Raw genomic sequence first — 12,500 nt, forward strand, 5'->3', positions numbered from 1 at the left:
TAGGGATAGAGTAGATATACATAGGACCACGTGGGGTTCTTGCCGAGTTTCAGAACACGTCATTACATCAGTGACTATATTAACTTGCCATAGCATGACAGGAGATAATCTCTTCTTTCTACCCTCGGCCAAGTATCGTCCTCGGTGTGACGTGGAGGCTCCTGTCTTATTCAGAGTGTGACTTGGGGTACAGAGTCCAGTTGTTGAGATATCCCACTCCAGCATTGAGATAGAAGGCATAGCTCAACCAGCCCAGGTACGGCGTCATTAGCCAAAAGGCCGTGCGGTCACTATCCCACCAGTTGGCCATGAGAAGAGAGACATTGCCAATCAGCAGAGCCATATCGGCCAAAGCGCTGGCTGGCCGGCCCAGTCCAAAGAAGAGTGGAGTCCAGAGGAAGTTGAGCGCCAGTTGTGACGTGTACAGTACTTGGGCAGTCTGGTTGGCTTCACGGAGACCAGGCAGAATAGAGTGCGAGGCAACAGCGGTTGAGTGGTGAGAGGCATAACCCATCAGACCGTAGAGGACAGTCCAGGCTGGTCCGAACAGCCAGGCGGGGGGGCTGAAGGGTGGTTGGCGGAGTTGTTTATACGTGTCTTTGGTGTTGGAGCCTAGTAGGTAGATAGGGGGGAAATGGTCAGCAGGTGGAATCCCATTGAAAAGACGGAGATGTGTCTTTCGCAATCCGAGTGTGCATCGCGTTGAAGGAGACAATTGCGCTTAGGGGACACCCTCATTGTCCATCAAAGCAGGTGAAAGGGCTCCGTGTTACAAAGCAGTGGATTGACGTACGACTCGTGAGAAGCGCGGAAGTCATTCCGACGCCAATAGGCGTTGCGACCGCAAGAAGCGGCGACGCGAAGATCGCCTGGGGCAAGGCAAAGGACCAAGGCATGATAGCAGACACGGCGTGGGAAGGCTGATGGCAAACAGACTTGAATATCCAAAGCTGGGTATCTGAACTTCTGAAGCTTCAATCTGAGACGTCTGAACAGGAACAGGAGACAAATCATCCAATGCTGCAACAATCGCAGGAGGTGGCCAGCTGTCAAGCTCGGCCGATCGCTGCCGAGACAGCCGATCGGACAGTGACGTCACTGGCGTTCCTGGGCGCAGCCGGCCACCTCGCTTCGAGAAGAACTGCCGTTAAGCTGCCGGTCCAGAGAAGGTCGAATCTTCTTGAATGCTGTTTCCAGATCGCACTTGTGCGCTGGAAATCTGGCCGTATCGCGATAAGAAGGATAGTAAACAGCAGCTTCACTGTTAATTATCTCTAATATTAGCTCATGCGGATGAGGAATATTCGAGTTGCTCTGAGCGTCAAGTTCATACCGTGGAGCTACTGGACTTAGACCAAGCTGCAGATGGAGACCCATCGCAAAACTTGATAACTTACTCTCCATCTGCCATAATCGATCGGGGCTAAGCAACGTGTACTTGCTGGCTTCCACTGACAGACCCGGACCGGGAGCATGATCACTGGCGACAAGTCGCAAGTATTCATTCGATGATAGCCCAAAGTCCTCGACTGATGGCCTCATTCGGAATCAGGCCAACATCAAGGCCACCGTCAGAGACTTCAGCTCTAGTGGTGGGATTCTCTCGGTTTCGGCTCACCAGCTCTAAGTCGGTAACTCGAGCCAGACCACTGCATGTGTTGACGAAACGAAAGGCAGTCTCGTCACGCGACCCGTTCATGGGCCGACAGAAAGCTGGCGCAAAAATTGCTCGAAGAACAGCAGACGCAAGCCTCCATGACGAGGTACCAGCAAGGTACCCGATTATTGGAGGGAGATCGCGTCCAAATGTAGGAACCTTTACGAACCCGAACATGTCTGGTTTCACGCGGGAAGATCCGGGGGTGGTGTGATCAGCGGCAAGCGCCGACGAAGTCACCCAGCAGAGCGTTTCGATAATTTGTCGGGCCTCTGGAGGTACTCTGTGGTCACTAAGGTTGCAGGTTGAAAAGTGGCATGACTGATGACCTGCGAGTAGGCCGCAAATTGACAGCCTGTTGCATGGTCATTCTGATTTCATCCGGATTAAAGTCTGCTTGCACGCCGTCAAATAAATTCAAGCAACTGCCGGGCCCCGCCCACATCAGACTGTCTCGATCACATAACCCAACCTGGAAGTCAATTATCATCCAAAACCATCTCAACCTCAACAATGCATTGCACAAGAATGATTGTCAGAAACATATCACCTGCGGTCAATCGCAAGCGACCAAAAAGTGCCAAGTCAATACCCTATCGAAACGACTCGTCAACAAGTACCCTGCATCACTCAACAGAGGATCAAGATCAGCTTGCCGTGCGCCTCTGCCAGCTATCCCTGAGGAAAATGCAAAAAGAAGCACGAGCTCCCGAGCCAGATTTACGGCACGTGCTAGCCTCATCCTCAATGCAGAAATTGGCTGAAAAGGACCTCGTCCTTCGACTCGACCACCTACTCAGCGCAAAATCAGTGGCTCCATTCCCACACATTCTCTGGCTTCTTGGTCCTGAGTTCGAGGATGATGAAGCCTGGAACAGGATGGAGCTTGAGATGGCCGTCAGTGAGCTCGACAAAGCCAGAAGAAGGAGTGAGATTGCGCGTCTCATATGTTTTCAACATGCCAGCGAAATGTGAGCTGCTCTCCGTCTGGTTGCTTACCCTAGCTGGCGGTCCATGAGAGGGCACAATCGAAATAGCATCTTGACGCTATCAATGTCTTCGAGGACCATACCCTGAGACGCAGCATAAGCGATTGCTGTCTAGGCGAGGCCACCGTTGGGGCAACGATAAATTTTGCCGCACTCATCAAAGTGGAACAGTTGGAGGCGTTCGATGTTAGTTGCTTTTTTGGCGTTTGGTGTTTCATCAGATCCCACTTTGTGCGAGGGATTTGACGATCACGGGGAGCTTTTTGATACAGCTTTAGGGCTTTTTTTGATTCATCACTGGAGTTCCCGGGCCTGTCTGCATGTATAGGTACCTCGAGTTAGCATTGGCGTTCTGGGGTGTTCAGTCATGAGAAGGACTTGAATCGAAATTGGGTTCGATACCTATGGATGCAAAGCAACGCTGGAAGACACTTGAATGCGCCTTTTTAACATGGTGCAGTTCTTCCCCAGGTCTATTCTTTAGTCAACCGGGCGACTTTCATATGGGGGCAACCGCATAAATTACAATGGACCAGTGGCAGTCGCCGAGGTCTATGTACAGTACTAGTTGCCCACTTGTTGGGTGAGTGCCAAATTAATTTGTCGGCGCATAAACTGGAAGAGGTATCTGAACAGACATTCTAGAGATTTGTCAGATCATGGGATGCCTCTAAGCACTGGGCCTTGGAGTATGGATATACGTTTGAAGCTACATCCAACGACTTGCAGGTGGTGTGTGGGCGCGGGACCTGAGATATGGCCGATTCTGCTCGTAATAGCGTATCGTGCTGGGGCTGGGACTGGGGTTGGCCACCAAACAGCAAGATTTCTTCCATGCCACTAGGCGATTTTCCTTTGGCTTTGAGCAAATTGATCTCTACTTACCTTCCGAATGAGTCGGTTCATATTGAACTGTCCACTGGGTCTCAACATCCCTTGTATTTAGAAACGACTTATTTGTAGATATCGATGTACAGGAAGGAAATGAGGAAGGTGAAACACGACTTGATTGGTGAGAAAGATAGAAGGAAGAGAGGCTATCTAATGTTGTGGGTTTATGGGTCGGTGGTGAGTCGGCAGAATCATTCAAGCACGATTTATTCGTATGGCATGTGATACTGTCGTCTCGCCGCAGCCCAAAGTCGAGACAGCATCTCTCTTAAGCCAGTCGATATCACACTCATTCCCTTCTCTCACTGTGTGGCTGTGCCTACAGTAGCTGTATTCTATGAAGACTCGAGAGTAAAAGCCCCAGAATCTGTAGATCCATCCATGTTAGGGCTAACGATAGAGGACGCATATCATTGACCCTTCGAGTATCTTCTCCATCTGGGTATCGGTGACGTTGTTTACTGCGAGTATTCTACGTGTTACTCCAAGCGTTCATCTGTAGTAAATGATACTGGCTCGGTGAAGACACATCCATCTAGATGCCCAGAAATTTAAACAAAGACCTGGGACCTATGCAACTGGCATCAATTCTTCTGGGGTACGATAGAAGACGTCAATTCACCCTTTCCATGAACTTCGATCAATTTTCATCGACCCAGCAGTCTAGAAGACACCGCTTGCAAGAGCGGTATACAACAGGCAGATTGACTGAGCACGCGTCTGATTAGCAGCGCGTCCCAAACCACACAACCGTCTCAAGACATTCGAAATCAACTTATCCCCGTTCCAAAACATTTACTTCTCACCAACACCTCATCCAAACCTCATCAAAATCTCATCAACATCTCATCAACGCCTCATCAAAACCTCATCAACAACTCATCGACAACTCATCAACAACACGTCTCGTGGAACGACTGGGATCTTCCTCTGTCTCCCATAACCCTCGTTTGGTCAAGTAAGAGAAAGTTGAGCACAGCCATTGTCGTCATCGTCACGCATCAACCCGTTGATCAGTGGGATCAGTACTCCCCACGCCAATAGTAAGTCCATCGGCCCACGGGTGTGTTCGATACCAATACCCGGCCTCGTCGATCACAACCAAGCACCCATCTTGCACACCTAGTTCTCTTCAACGGGGGGTTTGCCACCTAGTCGACGATTGGCAAAGAGCGCCGTCCTGACCTTACGGCCCAGGTCTAGCATCTCTTCACTGTCCCGGAGCTCCAGCCGTCCAAGTCCACGACTCGCGTCTCCAGACATGAGCACTCCAGAGCATGAGGCTCGTCCTGCTGCCGTGCAGATGACTTCTTCCCAAGGCAACCCCGCCGAGTCACTGGCCGATGAATGGAAATGTTGCAAACGTTGCTCCAAGTGGAGGCCGATCAATAGCTTTTGGTCAAAGCGCTCGAACCAAACGCCAACAGTGACCTGCGCGTCGTGCCGGCATCAAACTCGCCGTGTTAGTATATTCAACCACAGCCACCCAACTACAGCCAACTTTTTCAGGAGATACTGATATCTTTCACAGCACAGTCGAACCTACCGGGGCAAGAGAACGCAGGGACAGGTTCGCGGCGGTACCCCGGATAGATCCGCAGCACCCACTCGTGAGGACGACGATCAATCACGTGAGAGCACAATCACGATGCCAAGCGAGGAATCACGTGAATCATCATGTGAGACTGGACTGCCACATGAAGAATTCCGTGACAGAGACTCCACCCAGCGCCAGTGGGGCTATTGTGCGGGGTGTGTCCGGGCACGTCCAAAGGCCTTGTTCGAAGGAAAGTGGTGCGTTTACTGTTTGTCGGTCCGCAAGCAATGGTGCATTCCCGGGGCTCACGAATCTTGGGAGACTATGTTCACCGATTCAGATGGTAGCGTGCATGAGATGTGTAAGGAGTGCCGTGACAAAGCGCGCCACTCATAAAGTATTAATCTGAATTAATTGTTACACTATGTATTAGTTTGAATTCATTGTTACAATATGCAGTGGTACGACTTGTGGTCTCGTCACGATTCAAGTCGTAACACTTCTCCTACTGACTTGCGCTGCTTTGAGTCCCGCAATGTAGCGTGCAGCGTGTCACTTGGCCTCTTTTTGTTTTTGGAATTCTTTGTTTTGCGGCGTGCTGTTTTGCTGTAAGTCGTTTTGCTTCGAGCCGACAGTCATACCTTGATTGATTGTTAGGATCTATTTGAGCTTCAAGCTCGCAGGACGTGATATTCATCGTTACTAGCATTGATGATCTTTTGATGATACCAAGATGCTTGTCTTTGTAAGAAGGGAACCTCACGCCGCCATGCGTTTATTTAAATGAAACTTTTGAGGCGAGAAGGCCCAGAATATTTGTGGAACAATACCGGTGCCCCTTCCAAAGTTGCACACAAACAATAAGCCTGGTCCTTAGGCCACGTTTTTATCATTTGATCTTTACCTAGCTTCGTTCTGTTACGGCATGTTCGCTTTCCACGCAGTGGTTGCCCTTCTCTCGCTTCCAGGCCCGCTATCATGCGTCTGGAGGAAGGTTTCTGCTTGTATTGTTCATCTTCCCCACGTGCTCTTATCCGTTCTTCTAGGTCTCATCTTTCTCGTGTCTTTGGCGGTCTTCCTGAATTGCACTTGTTTCCTCCTCGACTGTCTTCATTTTGCGGCCTCGCTGAGACTCTGGTTCTACTGAGTCGCAGGTCATCCGTCCTGTTCGGTGGACTTGTGAACTCGCCGACTACACTAAAAGCTCGTCATGCCAGATAGATAACTAGCTCATTCGGCTGCTCCTCAACCTTAAATTTCGGTGCCAAGCTTAGAAATTCAAATGTGTCTGCCGCCTAGATTATCGGAGATACCAGGCTCTACTATTGCCGCCCGTGTCGAGAGTGAGTGGATATCTGGTTTATAATGGTCTCTGCCATTATTCTCCTTGGGCCGGGCTATCATGCACTTATCGGAGATCCGCTATGTATTCCAGTACGGTCTTGGGGGCTCCGCTATTTGCGTTTATTATGCATGGTCTTCCTCAACCAAATAGCGACAGTACCAGCCACTTCGGCATGAATTGTGATGGTCTTTGCGGTGACACTTTGATGATCTATCGAATCCAGTTGACTCAAATACACCGTAGTCATTCTTGTAGGCTATCACTCGAAGCAATGCCACCACGTTCACCCATCCCACCTGGCAGTGATGCCGGTAATGGCGGAATGGCCATTTGTGTTTGTTCACCCAGGTTGGGGTAATTGATCGTCTGTGTCCTGTGGCAGAGCTGTAAAACTGCAGCAGGTGGATGTTGATGAAGAGGTGTAAGCTCCTCTCATCAAATCTGACACACGCATTTACCCTTCTCGGTGTAATCGAAAATTGGATATAGATCACCTGCACATGGAAAGTCTCCACACCTAGGTACCTGCTTGTAGAATCGTGGCCTGTAGGATGATTTCTACAATTCCACTGTCGTCATGGGGTGGCAGCTCACGGGCGGAAAATCTCGATCAGAAACTCCCATCTGTCTGAGCCAAGCTGACATGCAGAACAGTTCTCGGACTTCTCTAAGCCCCCTTGTGTCCGGTCTAGGCATTCGGTGCCCGTGGACTTTGATGAAACTGTGAGGAAGGGATTCCCATCGGGACGTGCGCGCGCCTCGGGCTGCAGGTAGCCGCTGAGTCAGCGGAAAGCACCTGTCGCACCGTGGGGACCGAACCAATCAGACGGGGGCGGAAGAACTTCCACAACCGTTCGGAATCGGCGTAACAAGTCGTGGAAGCGTCCGGGAGGCTCCACTCGAAGACATGTGGCTGAACAAACCCACGACGCTTCGGCGGGAACGCTACTCGGCCGTGGAGCAAGAGACGTGTAAATCTCCAACGGGCAGCCAGTCACATTTCCCATCCACCGGGAGTCTATTCTGGAACACGATGTGTTTCTCGGCCATCGGACTGCCAGTACGGGAGTCCATGGTTCCGATCACTGGTGAGAGAGAACTGAGGTGAGGTTGCACTTGCTCGGCTCTCACGGAAGTCGGCGAGATCAAGGCCCGTCCGTCGCTATACGTTCGTCAGCCTAGACCCACATTAGGAGTGAGAGCCAAGATCAAACTAGAGTGAATCGAATCTGATAATGATCAAGAGTGTGGGCTGGTGTTTCTGTTCTACATAAAAGATAGAGAGAGGCCGCCTAGGCTCGTCTGGTGTTCCTTTTTCTCCCCATTCACGCTGTCGTGTGTCATCGCCCGTCATGGACGAAGTCAACAAACAGCCAGTGCCCAACCAGGCTCCCGTCGACCCCCGTGACGAGACCGAGAGCAATGCGACCATCTTGGGGGAAGATTCCTCTCGACCTACCACTCCTCCCCACAACCCACCAAGTGACTGGACCTTGCTGAGCCGGGTTCAACAACAACACGCACGCGAGATGGCCTCCGGGTTCAAGCGTCAGGAGTTAGGTGTGACGTGGAGAGACTTGAGCGTGGATGTCATCAGTGCCGATGCTGCCGTCAACGAGAACGTTCTCTCACAATTCAACATTCCACAGCATATCAAAGAATCTCGCAACAAGACACCCTTGCGAACCATTCTCAACAAAAGCCATGGCTGCGTGAAGCCCGGCGAGATGCTTCTGGTCTTGGGAAGACCAGGCTCGGGATGCAGCACTCTGCTGAAGCTGCTGTCAAATCACCGCGGTGGATACAAATCCATCACCGGGGATGTGCGATTCGGCTCACTGAGCCCCAAGGAGGCACGGGCTTACCGCGGCCAGATCGTCATGAATACCGAGGAGGAACTGTTCTTCCCCACCTTGACCGTCGGCCAGACCATGGACTTTGCAACTCGTCTCAAGGTCCCCTTCAAGCTCCCCGACGGGGTAGAGTCGCCCGAGGAATACTCGGCCGAGTCGAAGAAGTTCCTCATGGAGGCACTAGGAATCTCCCATACGGAGAACACCAAGGTGGGAAATGAGTTCGTGCGTGGAGTCTCTGGTGGAGAGCGGAAGCGCGTCTCCATCATCGAATGTCTCGCCACTCGAGGCTCTGTCTTTTGCTGGGACAATAGTACTCGCGGGCTTGATGCCAGTACGGCGTTGGAATGGACCAAGGCAATCCGCGCCATGACCGACACCCTGGGTCTGTCGACCATCGTGACCCTCTACCAGGCCGGTAACGGTATTTACGAGCTCTTCGACAAGGTTCTGGTTTTGGATGAGGGTGAGCAGGTCTTCTACGGCACACGGGCCCAGGCTCGTCCTTTCATGGAGCAAGCGGGCTTCATCTGTCGCGAAGGTTCGAACATCGCCGATTACCTCACCGGTGTGACGGTTCCCACTGAGCGTCGTATTCGCGAAGGATACGGGAATCGATTCCCTCGCAACAAAGACGCCCTCCGCCAACTCTACGAAGCATCACCGATCTTCGAAGAGGCCACTTCCGAATACGACTACCCCGACTCCGACACTGCCCGCCAACGGACACAAGACTTCAAGGATGGTGTGGCGCTCGAGACGTCCAAGCATCTACCTCGCAACAGTCCCTTTACCGTCGGCTTCGGTGAACAGGTCAAGACCTGCATCAAGCGCCAGTACCAGATCATCTGGGGGGATAAACCAACCTTTGTCATCAAGCAGGTCGCCACGCTCATTCAAGCACTCGTTGCCGGTTCGCTCTTTTACAATGCTCCGAACAACTCCGCTGGTCTCTTCACAAAGTCCGGCGCCATCTTCTTCTCCCTCTTGTACAACAGTCTCCTCGCCATGTCGGAGGTGACTGAGTCCTTCGAGGGTCGCCCGGTCCTGGTGAAGCATAAGGAATTCGCCATGTTCCACCCTGCTGCGTTTTGTCTTGCTCAAATCACCGCGGATATCCCTGTACTTATTTTCCAAATTTCCATGTTCGGCATCGTGGTGTATTTCATGGTCGGGTTGACCATGTCGGCGGGTGTCTTCTTCACCTACTGGGCCCTCGTCTTTACCACGACAATGGTAAGTTATAAGTATCCCGAGCCTTCTGTTCAAGAGAGCATTTTACTAACATATATTGTAGAGCATGACTGCTCTTTTCCGAGCAGTGGGTGCGCTCTTCAGAACATTCGATGGTGCCTCCAAGGTCTCTGGATTCCTCATCGCTGCCCTGATCATGTACACCGGGTACATGATCCGAAAGCCTCAGATGCACCCCTGGTTTGGGTGGATCTTCTGGATCGACCCCCTAGCCTACGGCTTTGAAGCTCTACTAGCGAACGAGTTTCATGGCAAGACGATCGATTGTGTTGGCGTCAACCTGATTCCTCAGGGTCCCGGCTATCAAGATAGTGCCCACCAGTCCTGCGCTGGGGTGGGGGGAGCTGTTCAGGGTAACACCTATGTCACTGGTGACCAATATCTTGGCTCCCTTTCGTACAGCCACTCGCACGTCTGGCGTAACTTTGGCATCAACTGGGCATGGTGGGCACTCTTTGTGGGCGCCACTATCTATGCCACCTCGAAATGGACCTCGGCCAGTGAGAGCGGTAGCTCCCTGCTCATCCCCCGGGAACGCCTGAAGCAGCACAATCAAAGTAGTTCCCGCGACGAAGAGTCCCAAGTTGACGAAAAGTCCAAGAAGCCCTCTGAGGGCGATGCTCGCGATGACAGTGACGTGGAAAATCAACTGGTACGGAACACCTCCGTTTTCACCTGGAAGGATCTGAGCTACACCGTGAAAACGCCCGAAGGCGATCGTGTCCTGCTTGACAACGTCTATGGCTGGGTCAAACCGGGCATGCTTGGTGCTCTCATGGGCTCATCCGGTGCTGGCAAGACCACATTGCTGGACGTTCTCGCTCAGCGTAAGACCGAGGGCACCATTAAGGGATCCATCATGGTCGATGGTCGTCCTCTTCCCGTCTCCTTCCAACGTTCTGCCGGCTATTGTGAGCAACTCGACGTGCTTGAGCCATTCGCTACAGTCCGAGAGTCTCTGGAGTTCTCCGCTCTGCTTCGCCAATCTCGAGATACGCCTCGTGAGGAAAAGCTGAGGTATGTTGATACCATCATCGACCTCCTCGAGCTTCACGACATCGCCGACACTCTTGTTGGTCGCACCGGCGCCGGATTGAGCGTCGAGCAGCGCAAGCGTGTCACGATTGGCGTCGAGCTGGTTTCCAAACCGAGCATTCTCATCTTCCTGGACGAGCCCACTTCCGGTCTGGACGGGCAATCCGCCTACAACACTGTCCGCTTCCTGCGAAAACTGGCTGATGTCGGTCAGGCCGTCCTTGTCACCATTCACCAGCCGTCGGCCCAGCTCTTTGCCGAATTCGATACCCTCCTGCTCCTTGCCAAAGGTGGTAAAACTGTGTACTTTGGCGATATCGGTGACAATGGTAACACGGTCAAGCAATACTTTGGTCGCTATGGCGCACCGTGCCCGCCCAATACCAATCCAGCTGAACACATGATCGACGTCGTCTCCGGGGGACTCAGTCAGGGTCGCGACTGGAACCAAGTCTGGCTCGATTCTCCGGAACACAGCAAAGCCATCCAAGAACTGGATCAGATCATCAGCACAGCAGCTGCCAAACCCCCCGGTACCTTCGACGATGGACAAGAATTTGCCACCTCGGTCATGGAACAGACGAAGCTCGTCACCCAGCGCATGAGCACTGCTCTGTTCCGAAACACCGACTACGTCAACAACAAGTTTGCTCTTCACTTTGGCTCCGCTCTGTTCAACGGCTTCTCGTTCTGGATGATTGGTGATGGCATCGGAGACATGCAGCTGCGCCTCTTCACCATCTTCAACTTCATCTTCGTCGCGCCCGGTGTCCTAGCCCAACTGCAGCCCCTGTTCATTGAACGCCGCAGCATTTACGAACAGCGCGAAAAGAAGTCCAAGATGTACTCCTGGTGGGCCTTTGTCACTGCGCTGGTAGTCTCCGAAGTCCCCTACCTGATCATCTGCGGCGTCCTCTACTTCGTCTGCTGGTACTGGACCATCGGTGCCGACACGGCCGCTAGCAAATCCGGCCCAACCTTCTTGATGATGCTACTGTACGAGTTCGTCTACACCGGCATCGGCCAATTCGTCGCCGCCTACGCACCGAACGCGACCTTTGCCGCGCTGGTCAACCCGCTCATCATCGGAACCCTCGTCTCCTTCTGCGGTGTCCTGGTCCCTTACGCTCAAATCCAAGCCTTCTGGCGTTATTGGATCTACTGGCTCAACCCCTTCAATTACCTCATGGGTGGTCTACTCGTCTTCAACGTCTGGGACACGGACATCCACTGCAAGGATGGCGAGTTCGCCGTCTTCAATCCCCCCAGCGGAAGCACTTGCGCCAATTACCTGAATGACTTTATGAAGACAATCGGATCCCGCATGAACTTGGTCAACCCGGAAGCAACCGAGAATTGCCGCGTGTGTCAATTCTCCCATGGGAGTGACTATCTCTACACTCTGAACCTGAAAGAGTACTATTACGGATGGCGCGACATTGGCATCGTGGCTCTCTTTGCACTCAGCTCGTACGCCCTCGTTTACCTGCTGATGAAGTTGCGGACCAAGGCCTCCAAGAAAGCTGAATAGGTTGGCGGTGGCGCTGAAAGGAGGTTGAGAGAATGACCATCCGCGTATGGGAATTTTTGCTCGTGCGGTCGGATTACTGGTTTAATTTTGCATGCATCAGGCTGATCTGGACTTGGTACGAGTTTTGGATCAGGATCACCTGGTTGCCTTTATTCATCGTTGCTTTTTTTTTCTTTCCCGTGTCCCTCGTGTCTTGGGGGGGTTTGTGAGTTTTCGGGACCATTATAGATTAGATTCTTATTTTTCCCTCTCTCTAATACATAGCCATAGATCATTTCCTTTTTTGTATTATCCTTGTCACAATTCTTTTATCTCCCGTGGGTCCTCCGGCAGCAACTACATGGCTCTCAATCTTGGATCAACAGTCATACTAATCCCGGTCTCCCGCCAGACATGTGGGCTCCATTT

At 52.1% G+C, this 12,500-nt stretch overlaps 4 protein-coding genes across 4 annotated transcripts; 1 reads left to right on the plus strand and 3 right to left on the minus strand.

The window, feature by feature from the left end:
- Positions 1-166: 166 nt before the first annotated feature.
- Positions 167-896, minus strand: N7539_005566 (TspO/MBR family protein; the record flags this gene model as incomplete). Its single annotated transcript, XM_056935168.1, has 2 exons — positions 167-612; positions 794-896. The coding sequence occupies 2 exons, from the start codon at positions 894-896 to the stop codon at positions 167-169; spliced, it is 549 nt and encodes a 182-aa protein (XP_056790362.1).
- A 199-nt stretch (positions 897-1,095) lies between these two features.
- Positions 1,096-1,542, minus strand: N7539_005567 (uncharacterized protein; the record flags this gene model as incomplete). Its single annotated transcript, XM_056935169.1, has 1 exon — positions 1,096-1,542. The coding sequence occupies one exon, from the start codon at positions 1,540-1,542 to the stop codon at positions 1,096-1,098; it is 447 nt and encodes a 148-aa protein (XP_056790363.1).
- N7539_005568 (uncharacterized protein) lies at positions 1,502-2,617 on the minus strand (the record flags this gene model as incomplete). The annotated part of the gene is made up of 2 exons (XM_056935170.1): positions 1,502-1,949; positions 2,484-2,617. 2 exons carry the CDS (start codon positions 2,615-2,617, stop codon positions 1,502-1,504), a joined length of 582 nt encoding a protein of 193 aa, XP_056790364.1.
- Positions 2,618-7,771: 5,154 nt separating this feature from the next.
- N7539_005569 (putative ABC multidrug transporter) lies at positions 7,772-12,092 on the plus strand (the record flags this gene model as incomplete). Its single annotated transcript, XM_056935171.1, has 2 exons — positions 7,772-9,508; positions 9,570-12,092. The coding sequence occupies 2 exons, from the start codon at positions 7,772-7,774 to the stop codon at positions 12,090-12,092; spliced, it is 4,260 nt and encodes a 1,419-aa protein (XP_056790365.1).
- Positions 12,093-12,500: the final 408 nt, after the last annotated feature.

This window comes from Penicillium diatomitis, assembly GCF_028827545.1.
Source record: "Penicillium diatomitis strain IBT 30728 chromosome Unknown utg000005l_segment0_segment0, whole genome shotgun sequence".
NCBI classification, from domain to species: domain Eukaryota; kingdom Fungi; phylum Ascomycota; class Eurotiomycetes; order Eurotiales; family Aspergillaceae; genus Penicillium; species Penicillium diatomitis.